Source organism: Cololabis saira, chromosome 24, assembly GCF_033807715.1.
Source record: "Cololabis saira isolate AMF1-May2022 chromosome 24, fColSai1.1, whole genome shotgun sequence".
NCBI lineage: Eukaryota > Metazoa > Chordata > Actinopteri > Beloniformes > Belonidae > Cololabis > Cololabis saira.
Genome location: NC_084610.1, coordinates 17,277,412 through 17,294,627, shown reverse-complemented (window position 1 = coordinate 17,294,627; position 17,216 = coordinate 17,277,412). Strand labels below are relative to the sequence as shown.

The 17,216-nt window shown below is 40.0% G+C and overlaps 1 protein-coding gene across 1 annotated transcript in view; it reads left to right on the top strand.

Annotated features, from left to right (window-relative positions):
• Nucleotides 1–17,216, top strand: part of LOC133425074 (collagen alpha-1(XXVIII) chain-like) — a 73,291-nt gene that overhangs the window by 13,415 nt on the left and 42,660 nt on the right. The window contains exons 6-13 of the mRNA XM_061715740.1: nt 7,980–8,033; nt 8,134–8,178; nt 8,288–8,314; nt 8,717–8,761; nt 9,014–9,058; nt 9,422–9,475; nt 16,886–16,954; nt 17,061–17,129. Coding sequence (XP_061571724.1) covers nt 7,980–8,033; nt 8,134–8,178; nt 8,288–8,314; nt 8,717–8,761; nt 9,014–9,058; nt 9,422–9,475; nt 16,886–16,954; nt 17,061–17,129 — 408 coding nt within the window. The remainder of the gene's footprint in view (nt 1–7,979; nt 8,034–8,133; nt 8,179–8,287; nt 8,315–8,716; nt 8,762–9,013; nt 9,059–9,421; nt 9,476–16,885; nt 16,955–17,060; nt 17,130–17,216) is intronic.

The following is a 17,216-nucleotide window of genomic DNA, read 5'->3' as shown; positions in this document are numbered from 1 at the left end:
ATTATAATTACATGGCGGTATAGGAGCTTAAAATAGCCACTTTCAAGTAATCCAGGTGATGTTTTACCCCTTGTGTCATAAACAATCTATGGCTCCCTAATAGTTGTGTTTTCCTGCAGCACGTAAAACTAAATCTCTCTTTCTGAAAGTGACATTTTCTCCAGCTGTCTCCTCCTGAAACACCGTGGAAGACAGCACAGCTGACAAACACCCCCCTAATGCTAACAGGCTCCATAATGGCAGGGTTCAGGGGAGTTTAGTCATTTCTGTGGTTATGAGAGGTTCTGTTTCCCTCAAGCAGTGAGAGTGAAGCAAATGTCTTGCATTCCTTTTAGAGTTTATTGAGAACAGGTCTAAACATATATTTACATGGCAAATAAGCACAGTCATGTCTGTTGAAAGAATGTAACCATTTGGGACTGTTTAAGCAAACCAAGACTTACGTTTAATAGACAAAAAATGTTACATATGTGATTTTCTTTCCTCGTCAAACATGTCCTGACTCTGGCCTTTTATTACACAGATCGCTTTGTCTGCAGTCAGACAAAGCCATCACACTTTGTCTGCGGTCAGACAAAGCGATCACACTTTGAAGTTTTCTCTCAAGATGAGAACAAAACAATTGCCCACATGAAACCTAATGCTCAGAACAAGAGCTGCTTTTCATCAAGAGCAAAAAGGACATTATGACCAAAGCACTAAATACAAACAGTCATGCAGACGCAGTGATACTTAGAAGATAAAGACATACGCTTGAAAAGATGTAGAAGAGCCGGACCGTTGTCCAAGGAAGTTCTCACACAAGCATGCAGAAACTTCATCTGACTCATCTGCTCCCAGAGTCCTTCACCCATGATGGCTGGTTTCCCCCAACACAAAGATGTTCTTGTATTCAACATTACAGAGCTGAACAAAGTTAATAAGGAAGGCTATTTTATGAACCATAATTGCATTAAATTACACAATCTATCGACAGCAGCACTGCCATCCATAGTTACTGAATATATGTCCTTGAGAGGTCACACTTTGAAGAGTGGTGCACAGTAGTGCAGTGTTTTGTCCACAGATTTCCACTCATGGAGGATGTTAACTCGTACGATTAGGGCCATGCAGGAGAAAAAATATTTGAGAGGGGAAGATTTTTTTTTATTTGTGCACTTCGAGAAAAAAGGCAAAATATCGAAATTAATGTAGAAATACAATTTCGAGAAAAAAGTCAAAATGTCGAGATTAATGTTGACATACAATTTCAAGAATAAAGTCGAAATTTCGTGAATAAAGTCGAAATTTCGCCTTTTATCTCAATACTACGGAAGAGTATTAGGGCCAGGCAGGAGAAAAATAAAAATAATATTTTAGAGAAGGAATATTTTTTTTTTTCATTTTTTCAGAAAAAAAGTCGAAATGTCGAGAAAAAAGTCGAAATGTCGAGATTAATGTTGAAATACAATTTCGGGCGTCGGAATGTCGGGATTAATGTTGAAATACAATTTCAAGAAGTTGAACGTTTCATAAAGTTGAAATGTTGAGGAAAAAAGGCAAAATTTTGACTTTATTCACGAAATTTTGACTTTATTCTTGAAATTGTACTTCAACATTATTCTCGACATTTCGACTTTTTTCCCAAAGCGCATAATGAAAAAGAAATCTTCCTCCTCTAAAATATTTTTATTTTTCTCCGGCCTGGCCCTAATACTCTTCTGTAAACTCAACTGAGCATCTCAGTATTCTGAGTTTGTAAAACATACCTCAGAAATGGGTTAAATTGTTGTAATTAAAAGCCTTTTTGTCAGTTCAAGATAAGGAGAAAAATGGAAGCAGATTCTCATTTGCAATTCTAACACACATTTCTCCAGGCATCTGAATGTCAGTCTGTAGAGGAAATAGTGCATTTGTGCTCCTTAAGGAGCTGAGTTGCACTTGGATGATTGACAAGGAGCATGGCTCAAACAAGACACCTGTCAGGTTGAAACAATGGAGAGAGTTATGAACTTCCTTCAAAAAAATGTGTTTGGCAAATCATGTCTGTAGTTCCCCCACAGCTATTTCTAAAATGGATACGAGGACAAATTAAATGGGAAGTGTGTAAGCAGGTCAAGGAAGACTTGAAAGCATCAGGAAAGTAAACTTTAAGTAATATGTGGAATGGAAAATAGAAAATCAGCCACCACCTCCATATGGTTGACATCAAGCCGTATCAAGACATTATTGTCGGAAATTGGAGGTTGGAGTCGGACCCAGATGTAGGAGAGCAGGATGCAGGAGTTCCAAAAAGCAGTGATTTATTTAATCAAACAAAGAGTGCTGCTTAGCAGGATGGCAAAAACCCAGAACAAGAATCAAAAACGACAAAAAACCTGACGTGGAAACACTGAGGGTGGAAACAGCACGGACCAGCAGGGAGCAAGAAAGACAAGACCAGATATACACAAGGGTTAACGAGACACAGGTGCAGACAATCAGGGCTGATGTGAAACAGGAAAGTCAAACTAGAACTGAAACACAAAGACACAGGCTTCAAAATAAAACAGGAAACTACCAAATCCATAACAATTATTTGACTAATCCCCCTCGGCAGGATATACAGCAGTGATACAGGAAGGCTCTTGAATGGTATCAAAGAGGGGCCAAATGATTTTGAAGCGGTCAAAGTATTAAAAGTCAACCTATCCGGTATTCAGAGCAACGATAGTTTCCATAACAATCCAGCAACCAGAGCAGGGGCCTGTACTACGAAGCAAGTTCAACATACCCAGGATATCTTTTCCTTATCCAGATTCACTAAGCGGGACAATTGCAATCACGCTAAGCGGTCACACGACGGTGGTTATCAACTCGGTATATCAACCCAGGTTTCTCCAATCTGGATATGAGCGCGTGCACATAAAAGGGGCAGTGTTTTCAGCGCATGACCAATCGCAAGCATGGAGAAGTCCGCTGTCAGAGCCGCTTATTTCAGTAGCGAAGAGCAAACAATAATTTTACGGAAATATGATGAGTATAGGCATATAATACAGGCAAAAAGCAACACAGTTGCAGCTGCAAAATGCAGGAAAGACAGCTGGCAAAAGATCGCTGACTGTATAAATGCGTAAGTTCATAGGGATATAAACATCACTGCCCCATCATTAGGGCATAAGTAGATCTGACTATAATTACAGTTGTCTATTCTGTTAAATGCATGTGTTGCTTAGATGTATTCGTATGGCGTGTATGACAATTGTAGCCTCATTCCTTCAGCTGCAACCCCAGCGGAGTGAAACGCACATGGGAGCAAATAAAAAATAAATATAAAAACATAATTCAAAGCGGTAAGTAGGCTCACTTTCATATCTTAGAAGTACAACAAGTACAAGGCTTTAGTGTTTCTATCACTCTCTGTTTTAGGATGATATCAGTATACAAAAGCACAATGAAATAGCATTGACATTACTTGCAGCAAACAGAAAAAAAATGACAAGAAGAAGATCGGAGGGATCCTCTCACGATCCGCGCACCGAGCTCCACTGGATTCTCTTCGAAAGGGCATGCCATTTTCCAAGAGAGCTGATTGGTCAGTGGGCGGGGCTTTTATACCCGGCGATCTGTATCTCGAACATAACCTGCTCCGGAGCAGGTTAGCTGTTCAGCATAAGTTACCATGGCGATGTACCCCGGTAAGAAGTGAACCACCGTCGTAGTCCTGAAAACCCAGGGTTAAACCTGAAGTTACCTCGCTAACCCCAAATCCCGCTTCGTAGTACAGGCCCCTGAAGTAGGCGGGTTGTGTGATCTAAACGAAGAAGACAACAACACTAAAGATGTAGAACCTGGAGGAGATGATAAATGTGCTGCTGGGTCTGTGGCTTGTGTTCGATATCAAGTTAGAAAATGAGAGTGAGAGAAGCTTCAAGCGGCGATGCTTTTTTAAATTTTTAGTTTGTCTTGGCGCTGCTAAAAAGTCAGCTGGGAGCCGCGAGCAGCTATGAAGTGAGTTCCTGATGGATCTGGTCGTTCCTTATCGCCCGTCTAGATCCCTTTTTAATTCTCTCCTTAGCCACCAGATTTATGAACATCTGCACCTCAGAGTTGGATAAGAACAGACTTTTGCTGCCGTTGCCTGTTGAATAAAATGAACAAGAAGCTGCGAGTCGCTCTTTCACTGATGTCACATCCTGACTCAGACGTCTGACTCCAACCCCCCGACCAATCGGTGGCCTGTAGTGTGATGACGTCAGATGCAGCCGACTCAGCCGCTTAGAACCTCGGCAGAGTAGTTACAGAAAAGTATCTACTCGGCAAGTTAGACCCCTAGTGGGAAAGAACCAAACCGAGCTGAGTCGAGTCGGGTTGAGTAGGTACTAGTGGAAAAGCGCAGAAAAGGGAGAAGGAAGCATCTACAAGCATAAGCCCCTGAACATCATGTACCACCAGCAGGTCAAGGAAGTGGCTGAGATCAAGAAGTCCTAACAGTGGCTAGGAAAGGCTGGTCCGAGAGGTACACAGGAGCAGGCTCTGTGCACCAGAGCGACGAAGGGCAGAGACCAAACCTGACCCGGTGCAGGCCGTACAAACATGCCCCTGACACCAGAACATAACAGCAGCGTCCCAGCTGCGGTTAAGGTTAAAACCAGAAGTTTACAACTTTTTTCCTCACTCCCTGACGTTAAATCTGATTAAACTTGACCTCTTTTAGGTCAGTAAGTAATACCGACATTGTTCCTATTTGTTAAATGCCAGAATAATGAGAGGGAGACATTTCTTTTTATTACTTATCAGAAGTCAGAAGCTTACGTAGACTAAGATTGCTACATCTTGAAACACTTTGGGAAGCCCCGATGCTGATGTCATGGTCATGGAAGCTTCTGATGCCTGATGGTGCTATGTTGACCTGTTCAAATGATTTTATGCAACTACAAACGCCATGAAACTGTCCAGCCGTCCAGCTATCGAAGAAGGAGAAAGGAGCCAGAGACGAACCTCAGAACAAAAGTAAAACCCCCTGTGAAGATGTTGTCTGAAGCTGGTGAGAGAGTTGTTATCAACAGTGAAACGAGTCCTGCACCAACATGAGCTGAATGGCCACTCAGCAAAGAAGACCCCATTACTCCAACAACAACAAAAGAGACAAATTTCAGTTTGAAAATGCAAACAGGAACAAAGAGCTTCTTTTTTGGAGACATGTCCTCTAGTCTGATGACACTAAAATTAAACTGTTTGGCCATAATGGCCATTGTTAAATTTGGAGGAAAAAAAAGAGCAGCACCCCAGCTGTGAAGCACGAGGGTGGCAGCATCATGGTGTTTTGTTGCAGGAGGGACTAGTGCACTTCACAAAATAGATGGCATCATGAGGAACAACTCAAAACATCAGCCTAGAAGTTAAAGCTTGGGTGAAAATGTGTCTACCCAGTGGACAATAACCCTAAGAATAACACCAATTTAGACACAAAGCAGCTTAAGGACAACAAGGCAAGTTTATTTGTATAGCACAATTCAACACAAGGTAATTCAACGTGCTTTACAGCAACATTAAAAGCGGGAAGACACAATTAAACAGTAAATAATAAATAAAATGGTAAGAAAAGAGGTAAAATAATAAAAAGCACAAGTTGTTAAAAAGTAAGGGCAGTAGCAGGTACATCTCATTCTTAAAATGGCAAGAATTACGTTTCTATACGGTCAAAATGTACAAAGACCAGGTCAAATACAGTATTACAAAAGTAATCTGTGCCGATTTGTGCGGTGAATCAAACCAATTTGACAATTCTACGTCACAATGCCTGCATTCAGGGCTTATCCATCACTAGCGTAACTTCACGCGGTTTTCAAAAATCAAAAGTATTTAATTTAAGAGTACGCTTAAATAACAAAATGATAGGAAAAAGGTAAAATAATAAAAACAACAACAACAAAGTCATTAGGCAGTTTTAATTTAGATCCTGCGGCCGACAAGCTAGATCTGCGTTGCCAATGTAAAAGGTTGGGTCGCTGTCACAAAACCCTGATATCAATCTTATAGAAAATTTGTGGGCGGAGCTCAAAGGAATTCTCTCTCATTATTCTAGCTTTTATTATTTAAATAGAAATAATTTCAGTATCCTAAATGACCTAAAACAAGAAAGGTTTAGATTGATTTAATGTCAGACTGTGAGAAAAGAAATGATGTGTACTGTATGTTAGGGTGCGGTTGGAGTAGGACCCAGATGCAGGAGAGAAGCAGGAGGCAGGAGTTCCAAAAAACTGTGATTTATTTGTTAAAACAAAACCAAAAGCGCTGCTGAGCAGGATACAAAAAACCAGAGCTCAAACAAGAACTAAAAACCTGAACGTGGAAACACTGATGGAGGAAAACAGCACGGACCAGCAGGGAGTAAGGAAAAGACAAGACCAGATATACAGAAGGGTTAACGAGACACAGGTGCAGACAATCAGGGCAGATAGAAAACAGGAAAGTCAAACTAGAACTGAAACACAAAGACATGGGCTTCAAAATAAAACAAGAAGTATCAAACCATGACAGTGTATTTTTTTTACAGTGTACGTGACCTTGTGGTTGGAGCTGTAGGTATTGCATACATTGATGAACAAGTAGATGGAAGAGTCTACAAGAATGTCTGAGTTGGAAGCCAAAAAGTCAAAAAGGAAGACACTTCTGCGGATGGTAGAAAATGATAGAGGGAGGACCTTTTAGGATGATGTAATTCAGGCTAATAAAGAGGTGATGGCTAACCAACGAGATATTTTGATAGCCCACAAACACAAGAGGAAAACAATGTGACGGCAACAAAAGTGACGGCAATATCAACTAGAAAATTTCAGGAAATTTTGACATGGGCATGCCCTATTCGTCCCCTCTAGCTGCTTTGGTTTGGGGCTGTAGTGGTTGTGTTCCGGGTGGTTCTATGTCAGTTTGAAGTGTTTACGGTTGTTTTGCATTCATTCCTGTGCTCCCCACAGGGGGTGTGGTTTAGGGTTGTTAATAAACCACAACTCCTGCTTTGGGGTTGTGTGGTTTAGGGTGATTAATAATGGCCAAGAAGTAGTTTAGGGTTGTTAATAAACTGTTAAAGGTTGTTAATAAACCTTTGGGATGGGGCCATTTGGCAGGCATTTTGACTTAAAATTTATGTAAATCACAGCTTCATGAAATTTGAATATGTTGTAGTCCACAGCGAGTTTTGAAACATTTGAATCATTTCCCTACGATAACCTGATAACAATCGTCCCAAGTCGAATGGATTTTTTTATTTTTTTATTGAAAGTTAAATATCGCAAAAACTGTAATAATTGGCATAATGAGGTTGTACGATCCTTTAGTGCCAATCGGGCCGAGTGTTTGAAAATTTGAACGATGTCTCTACGATAAAGTTCGGCCGAGCAATAAGCGCCACAATATTCGCCATTTTTTTTTTGCTTTTTGGCATCTAGCTTTGCCACGGTAACACTTTTGACTGAGAAAAGTAATGTCCATCGAGGCACGATGGAGATGCATCCAACGATGTATGCCATGCATGGGTGCACATTGCGGTTCGAGCCACATTAACGGAGGAAAAAGCGTGCGGAATAAAAAGAAGAAGAAGAAAGGGGAAATCTCTTCTGGATACTAATAAATCACCTGCATTTTTCAGGTTTTCTCGGGCGTCCATATCAGAGCGGGGCAATGCTGTACACCCGCTGGTGCTCAGTGGGATTTTTGCAACTTTAGCTTTCTAGAAAAATGCTAGCAACATTGCCCTTTGGGCCATTTTGGACACTTGTATTATGGTCATGCCACTACTTGGCATGCCCAAAGTAAAGAACACAAAGCAGTAGAAAATAACGTCAAGATTTGAAAGAGGAAGTATAAAAGGTGTGGAAAGTGAAGATTGCACTGGTGACAGTGGTCATTTGAAAGTCCCACTGGGAAAAGCATCAGAGATGTTTGTCCAGAGGAGTTTAGTTTAGTTTATCCTTGAATGGTCCTGAGTGATAATGCTGCTCCTGCAACTACTTTCACAGGGAAAAAAGGGTCGTTCTGGAGATGATGGACTTCCTGGTCCAAAGGGAACCAAGGTATGGTATACTCTCATTAACCAACAATTAAAAAAGAAAGAAAGCAAGAAAATGTTGATACCAAGTTCCCAAGCTAATCTTCTCTTTTTCTCTTCCTTAGGGTGAAAGTGGGCTCGGTGGGCTTCCAGGTCGAGAAGGGGGAGAGGTGAGCAGAGCCTTAGCGGTGGATGATCAGAGGATGCTTTCTGTCATTTGAAAGTGTTTTTTACTTGCTGCCTAGCTTGTCCTGACTTAAATCTGTTTTGTGCACACAGGGAAAGCCAGGATACAAAGGGGAGAAGGTATTTTCTAGCTCCTGCCTACATTTCTATAGTTTTTATAAAGAAAAACTGCACAATTAAGTTCTTCAGATATGATAAAGTGGTCTGGTTTTGGAAATATCATGGCATTTGTTGTCCTTTGTTCAGGTGGGCTTAATGTCAAGCTTGTCTGCGAGTATCAGTATCCGGGGGAAATAAACCGGAACATTTTACATTCATGTAAAATTCCCTGACATTAGTTGCTGCAATCCTGCTGCTAGTTAGAACATGAAAACCTATTATTCCAAGATAAACTGCACCTTTGTGACAGCAGGCTTTGTCATAAACTTGTTATTGTAAATGCCATGAATTTGATAAGTGTTAAATTATGCAAAAGGACGTTGCGTTAAGGAATTCACTGAACCTTATCTTGTTCTCTTACAGGGGGAGCGTGGAGAGTGTGGCACACCTGGGATTAAGGGAGACAGAGTATGTTTGTATTTCAGTGTTGTTCGGGCTTGAATCTAAATGCAACTGTCACCTTACTGCCAGTCTTCACAATCTATTGTTCATAAATCCCTGACCTTATGTGTTATGTAACTTTGCTTTAAGTTCATCAAGCCTATTTTCACATTTTTTTAAATGTTTTTAAAAATGGTTTTTAATCAATTTTCAATTCAGCTCTGTCATATGTAAAATTCAAACGATTATCACAATTTCTGTTTTAATTTTTTTCCCCAGGGTCCTGAAGGCGTTCTTGGTCCAAGAGGAAATCGTGGACTTCAGGTTCAATCCACTTCCCACTTTTATATGTTTATTTAAGATCTGACTGACTCTATCCAGAACTTTTGCTATTAAGAGGAAAGATTAACTGTGAACATTGGTCTTTAAACAGTGGGCGTCTTTTGCTTTGGCAAACTAGTACAAACAAGAGAGGGTCAGAAGTTCATAGAAATGATACCGAGCCTTGCATACAGCTTTGATATAAACAACTCACTATTGGAGGGAGAATGTAGCACACCATCACTTCAATTATTTTAGTTTTTATATGCCATGTTCACAGCATATCCAATTATTGCTAATAATCTATCTTAAGCCTACGACTTTGCAGTTTTCCATATATAACTGTCATGCTTGTTCACATTTCAGGGTTTGCCTGGTCCCGCTGGTGATATAGGATCTGAAGGACCGATGGGCAATAAAGTAAGTGACTCTTTATCTTTATGCAGCTGAAAGAAAGTATTTGGAATTCAACAGGAATCTATGCATTCGTTTCTTGTTGAAATTGTCCGCTGCTATAGCCATTTCAAACATCACAGACTAGATTCTAGTGTTCACTATTACAAAACTCCCACAAAAAATGCACATAATGGCACCACTTTGGCTCAAATACTATTGTTGGGTGATTCGCCTCCTAAGTTTTCTCCCGCAGGAGCCTAAGCGGGTCATAGGTCCTGTCCTGTCCACAGTATGCATTCCACAGGTTCTTAGTTTGTTTCTGCTCCTTTACCCAACATTTCTATATAGATGTTCTATATATCTTTATATCCTCTTTCACCACCTCCAGAAATGCCCCAGCTCCCCCTTTCAACTCTCACTACAGATTACAGTGTCATCTGCAAACACCATAGACCAGGGGTCGGCAAGCCAAAATGTTGAAAGAGCCATATTGGACCAAAAACGCAAAAAACAAATATGTCTGGAGCCGCAAAAAATGAAAAGTCTTGTATAAGCCTTAGAATGAAGGCAACACAACTGCATGTTTCTATATTAGTTAGAACTGGGGGAAGATTTTTTTTTTCATTACACACTTTCATTATGCACATTATGCACTTCATTATGCACATTATGCACTCATTATGCAGAAAAAGTCAAAATGTTGAGGAAAAAGTTGAAATTTCAAGAAAAAAGTCGAAATGTCGAGATTAATGTTGAAATGTCGAGAAAAAAGTCAAAATTTCGAGAAAAAAGTCAAAATGTCGAGATTAAAAAGGAAAGGAAAAGGGAAGAAAGAGAAAAAAAGGAAAAAAAGGGAAAAAGAAGAAAAAAGGAAAAAGAGAAAAAAAGGGAAAAAAAGAGAAAAAAAGGAAAAAAAATAAGAAAAAAAGTGAAAAAAGAACAGAAAAAGGAAAAAAAGAAGAGAAAAAAAAGAAGAAAAAAGGAAAAAAAAGGTCAAACATTTTTGAAAAAGCTCCAGGAGCCACTAGGGCGGTGCTAAAGAGCTCTAGAGGCACGGGTTGCCGACCCCTGCCATAGACCATGGAGACTCCTGTCTGACCTCATCGGTCGACATATCCATCACCATACAAAACAAGAGGGGGCCCAGGGTCAATTCTTGATGTACTCCGTTTTTCACATTTAACTAATCTGTTTTCCTACTTCGTACACCTTACTGCTGCCAAGCTGCTCTCATACACATTCCCATTTAACTCTAATCTGATATCACAGTTCCTCTCAAAATGTGATTGTGCTACACAGAGCAACTCCTTCTGACTCTCCCTGTACTTCCTCACCAGCATTCTCAAAGCGGGGGGTGGAGGGGGGATTCCTGGACAAAGACTGAGTCGATGGTCGATTGTTAGCGATGTCTGGCTGATCAGGTCCAAGCTGTTTCACATCGAGCTTGTCATGAAACATCCTCCTCCCAAATGACATTGTTTTAAGTTAATTCACTGAATTTAATTTCTCCTTCTCCATTATTGTCTTCCTGCGTTGTCCGTCTCCAACTCCCACTCAAACTCACTTTAGACAACATAGATGGACAGAAAAGCTATTTGTGTATTTCATGTTGCTCATTTAAATATATATATATATATATATATATATATATATATATATATATATATATATATATATATATATATATATATATATATGTATATATATATATATATATAAATATATATGGCCGCTACTGGTTGTACGTCAACTGATAGCTTATCATTGATTAGAATTAGAATTTGCAAGAACGAGAAGAACGCTTAGATTTTAATCAGAAAATAGACAATAGTCTGATCAAGAAACTACCATGTAAACAGCAACTTTAATCTAAATAAGATAACATAACTGAAGTGAGCAATTAAGGCTTATAGAGTATGATGATCATATTGGCATTATTAAAACATTTTGTGCCATTAGTATTTGTGAACATTTTAAGATCACAAGTATAAAACAAAAATAAATACCACTAAAAATAAGATGCTGTACTTGAAGTGTTTGCTAAATGAACACTCGCACAAGTGTGTGGTATCGTCATTCCAGCGTGCACGTGTTTGAGGAATGCTACAGTAAAGTGCAGAGGTAAAACAAAAGCTAGTGGACATTCAAACTGTAGTTTAGAAAATGTTAGAATGGCAGCTAGCTTCCGTTTTAGCTGCACGCATTCCTGCGTGGGAGAGAGAACGCGGAGACACATAAGGACATCTCTTTAACATCTTAACTTCTTTAAAAAACAAGTAAAAAACGTAATCAGAACTTTGTCTTATTTAGATTAATATTTGAGTACTTCGCTTTAACCGTTGACCTCTAATCGATGGGGCTCCAATCAGCCGGTGATCTTGGCAGCGTTACAATCCGGCTAAAAGTTGTGTAATGTCAAAGGGATTTAACTTGTGCAATGGCCATTGCTATTGAAATACTGTGAAGCTGGGATCAAAAGTAAAGGTTTTTGCAAGTAGTACCACACGGTATTGTTACACTTCTCAAATAATGTTGTAGATTTTAATGCCCAGTACAAAACAATTAGCATCTAGCCCAATTTTACCATGTAAAACCATTGAGCCTGGTTTATGTTTCTCCATCAACTTCATGCAACGCTGTTGGTTCAACGCCGCCATTTACCTTTTTAGGTTCTGCGTGAAGTGGCGCAAAGCAATTTCTCACCAAAATGCTCAGAGATATTTCCATATCGAGAATCTCTCAAGTCACCTAAAACTGTTTGGTTGAGCGTTTTAGTTGTGATCGATTTGGAGCAGCAAATGCTTTCATTGCAAATGTTGCGCCGTAAACAAAAGAGAAGTCCGACCAGGAGGTGGTCTGTACGCCCTTTGAACAAATCTAGCTGACTGGAGTGGAACGAGAGATTATCCAATCAGAGAGATCAGATTGGGTGCCTGTCCCCAGTGTCTCAAAAGTCAGATCAGTCACATGATGTTCACATGCTCTTTGTTTTCAGTGCACTATTTTCATGTACAGTAATCCCTGGCTATAATGCAGTCCTCCTTTCACGTCTATCTGCTTCACGGATTTGCATTGTGCATCGTGTTCTGCATTCTGATTGGCTAAACAGTCTCCCCGCTTCTTCACTTCCTGTGTCAATAACGTTGGTCTCTTAGCAACAATACTGAGAACGGCCAATGAGCTTCAGCAGCAGCTCAAGAACGGTAGCCTTTGATGAATCGTTCATTACAGTTCTCAAACATAATCGATGGCGATATGTCGGTTTATAAGAATCTTTTTGCCCAGAAGAAAAAAAGAGCGACAACAACTACCCATAACTATGTTCTTCTCTGGAAAAAACACACCTGCACCGCGGGCTTTAGGAGAAAAAGACGCTACAGAGCGAGTCAGGATGCAGCAGCATCAGAAGAGCAGTGAAATACACACCAGTCACAATTTGTCCTACTGTACTTATTGTATTTTTTTACATAATCATTTTTCATTTTCTCCCGTTCAAATCCAATTAATTGGGTCGCGGTGGGGCGGGGCTGATCTCCGCTATTTGAAGCCTTGTAGAATAATTGTAAAAAAAAAAAAGAAAAAAGGTTGCTACTTCACGGATTTCACTTATCACGGGTTCTTTTTGGAACGTAACCCCCGCGAAAAACCAGGGATTACTGTACACAGTTTAAGCTTTGAACAACGAGAGCAAACCTGATGAGAGAGCTTTGTCCCCTTTAGTCCAGCCAGACTGGCCTTTACAGTGTTTAGTTTTGTTTTCGTACAATTATGAAAACAATTACTGGATAATTACAATTACAGCTATTTTTTCAGTTAAAGTAGTCATCAACAGTATTTAACTGCACTCATGAAATTCTACACAGACCAGCCGAAGTTGGACAATTGTGAACGTTTGCTGCATATTGTCTCATAATGATGTGTAGCCCTCTCAAAACCCCACATGCAGGGTCCTAAAACTATTCCATCAAGACAGTTTTGATTACTCCCACTCTTTGGTATGCAAAATAAGATGAAGCACTCACCCACAGGTGTTGCCGGGGGGGGGCAAACCCTAATGACATACTGGCTGTGGCAGAAAAACAGTTCAACTGCACCAAAACAAATGTAGTCACTGCACAACACAGCACAGGAAACCACAGAAGACTCGTGGATTGTAAATCATCTGATGATGGAAATATCCCCGGAACTGAGAAGAAGAGACCCCAAAGCTATATTCAAGACATCAACACCAATCCAGACAGCGCAGATGTGAAAGAATTTGGCAGCAGAACTACAGAGACTGTGCTGCAAGATGCAAACATCTTGTTATTGGCGAGGATCCAAGGGTTGGGTTTAGGTTAGAGACCTGAAATGAGATCTGGAAGATCCTTCAAGGAGAAAAAGACAGAATTAATGTGAAAAGACAGTGGAAACGTGCAGAGCTTATTTGATGAACTGATGATGAACTGAAATGATCCACCGAGTCTCTAATGATGATGCAACAGCAGGATCAACTCAGAGATCTGACAGAGATGTCAGAGGACAAACAGGAAATGAAGCAACGTCAGCGTAGCCCTGAAGAAAGAAAAACCCAACGGAGACACTAGACATTGACTTATGTCAGTTTGTCTCAAAGGAAATGCCATCCTGAAGTTTGAAGCTGTTCACTACGGAAGAGTATTATACGGAGCCCCTAAAGGGACACGGATTTTTTTTTTTTTATAATGAGTTTTAAGCGTGCGCTTGAAACCTTTACGCGCGCGCGTAAAACCTTTAAGTGAGCACGTAAAGTTGTTTACTTGCAAGCAAAGTGGTAATGTCCTTATAATGGAGTCCCAGGTTAAAATATAGCTCAGCTAAATCCTGTAATGTCATTTCCATTCATAAACAGAGCAGGGCGCAACTGGAGGGTCTCCTGTTCCAGCAAAACTCCCATGCACTTGTTTTTACGTGCTCACGTAGAACAACTTTTAGGCGCTCACTTATAAGTTTTGCAAGAGCGCGTAAAGGTTTCACGCGCACGCTTAAAACTCATTATAAAAAAATTTAAAAATCTGTGTCCCTTTAGGGGCTCCGTAGTATTAGGGCCAGGCAGGAGAAAAATAAAAATATTTTAGAGGAGGAAGATTTTTTTTTCATTATGCACTTCGAGAAAAAAGTCGAAATGTCGAGAAAAAAGTCGAAATGTCGAGAAAAAGGTTGAAATGTCGAGATTAATGTTGAAGTACAATTTTGAGGAAAAAGTCAAAATGTTGGGAAAAAAGGCGATATTTCGACTTAATGCACGAAATTTCGACTTTATTCTTGAAATTGTATTTCAACATTATTCTCGACATTAAACACAATAAAAAAAATCTCAAATATTTTTTCTCCTGCATGGCCCTAATACTCTTCCGTATCGCAAAGATTGGAAACTGATGAAAACAGGAGGAAGATTTTTTCATTATGCAATTCGAGAAAAAAGTCGAAATGTCGAGAAAAAAGCCGAAATGTTGAGATTAATGTTGAAGTACAATTTCGAGAATAAAGTCGAAATGTTGAGAAAAAAGTCGAAATGTCGAGAACAATGTGGAAGTACAATTTCGAGAAAAAAGTCGAAATGTATTTCAACTTTATTCTCGAAATTTCAACTTTATTCACGAAATTTCGACTTGATTCTTGAAATTGTATTTCAACATTAATCTCGACATTTCAACTTTTTTCTCAAAGTGCACAATAAAAAAAAATCTTCCCCTCTCAAATATTTTTTCTCCTGCATGGCCCTAATACTCCCTTGGTATGAAATGACCCATGGAGCTGGTTCAGGCGGCCGTCTCCAGCAGTATTTGTAGCTTGCTCTCATCCCTCTGCCTGCCTTATTCCAGTTTATCCAACTGATCATTACTTAGTTCCTACAAATAATTAGCTATTTGTTGAGCGCCTGTCCTGAAAGTGTAGTGAGGGGTTCTGCTGGACTTTCCCAGCTGCCTTCAGATAAGAGGCGTCCCCAGTCCATCGCAAGGCCACCCAGAGACAGAGATTCTCTTTACGCTTTACTGCTTTACGTCAACATTAAAAGCGTCAAGACACGGAGCATGGGGTTGCCAAAAGGGCCTTTCTGTGTGGAGTTTGCATTTTCTCCCCGTGCCGTGTTCCCTGCTACCCTCCCGAAAACATGCAGCAGTCCTGTTGTCCTGATCAGACGTCCCTACACTTGAACACCTATTTGCTCGTTCCGCCCCACCGGTGATGCCACATTTGCAGCCCTCTGAAGTGCCTCATCTGTTATTAACTTGTCAACTTATTTGCCTGTTCCTACCTCTAAGGCGTCCTCTCCTTTGTTATACCTACCAATTTCACCGTGAGCGCACACTTCCCACCGAGCGTCCCCCTCCTAATTATTTTGGAAGAATGTGCACGTTAATAGTCTGGCTGTCATCCTATATCACCAGGACCGCAGAGTAATGTCTGGCTTTAAGCATTGTCCCGACTTGTTTGAAAGGCCAAGGGAAGGAAAAAAAGAAGGTGTCGGTATGCACCCGGTCAGCCCTCGTGCCTCCCTTTACCTCCTGCTGAACACAAAGACCGGGATATACAACTTTGGAAATAAAAAGATATTGCGATTTGTGCTATTTGATTGATTTGATTTATTTTGTACATGTAAAAAGACAACAATTAAAAGAGAAGATAAGAAAACAAAACAAAACAAAAAAAAATACCAAGAATTTCATCCTTAAACACTTAATATCTTAATTTACATGTGCAAAAAGGAGTAGGAAGAAGTGTAAACTTATTTAATCCTACCCCCAGTCACTAATCATTTATTAACAGGTATTTATAATTACTAACTATACTATAATTATACTCACACACACTTACCTATACATACATACACATAGTTGAATATTTTTATATATTTGTACACACATGCCCATATAAATATTTATATAAATATACTTATTTACACCATATATTTGTTTTTAAACTGGTTAATGTTTGGACATTGTTTTAATTCTGAATCCATTCTGTTCCATAGTTTAACTCCACTGACTGATATAGAAAATATTTCAGTACCCCCTTAAATTATACCTCCATTCTCTGTCATAAAACATTTCCTGTAAGTGAGATGATAATACGTTTTTCTTAGCTTTATACATGAATTGTGCTGTTTGGAATTTCCACTATGTCAACAAATTTGATTATTTTAGAATTGAAGAATAATTTATTGGCGTGCTCAAGAAAACCGGCATTATGAATTATTCTGATGGCTCTTTTCTGCAGTATGAATAGTGGTTGCAGTAACTTAAATAAGGCAAAACCAGGGAACAGGACAGAACTGTATTTAAGTCCTGAATGAAGGATCTCTGTAGAATAGCTGCGCAGGAATCGTTCATGGCTGTTTATGCCTGTGGTGATTATCCGAGCTGTTTATGTGCTTCCACGTGTACAAGTCTGTCCCTGTCTGTCTTTTATTAGGGAGAACGGGGACTTCCTGGGCCACCTGGAATCCAAGGGGAGACAGGGATCGGCCTTCCGGGGCCCAAGGTAAAGTTTGCCACCCTACTGTTTTGGAACATGAAGACATGAGAACATGATGTCCTTTCTGTGCCATCCAGTCTAAACCCTCCTCTGGCTGTGTTGCACTCTGCAGGGGGATGTGGGTTTCCCGGGGGGACCAGGGCCTCTCGGGCCTCCAGGACTTGGTGAACTTGGACCACCAGTAAGTTGGCAATGCTGGGCCACCAGCACATACATGTTACCTGACTGGTCCATTTATTATAATTTACGGCGGAGTATTAGGGCCAAA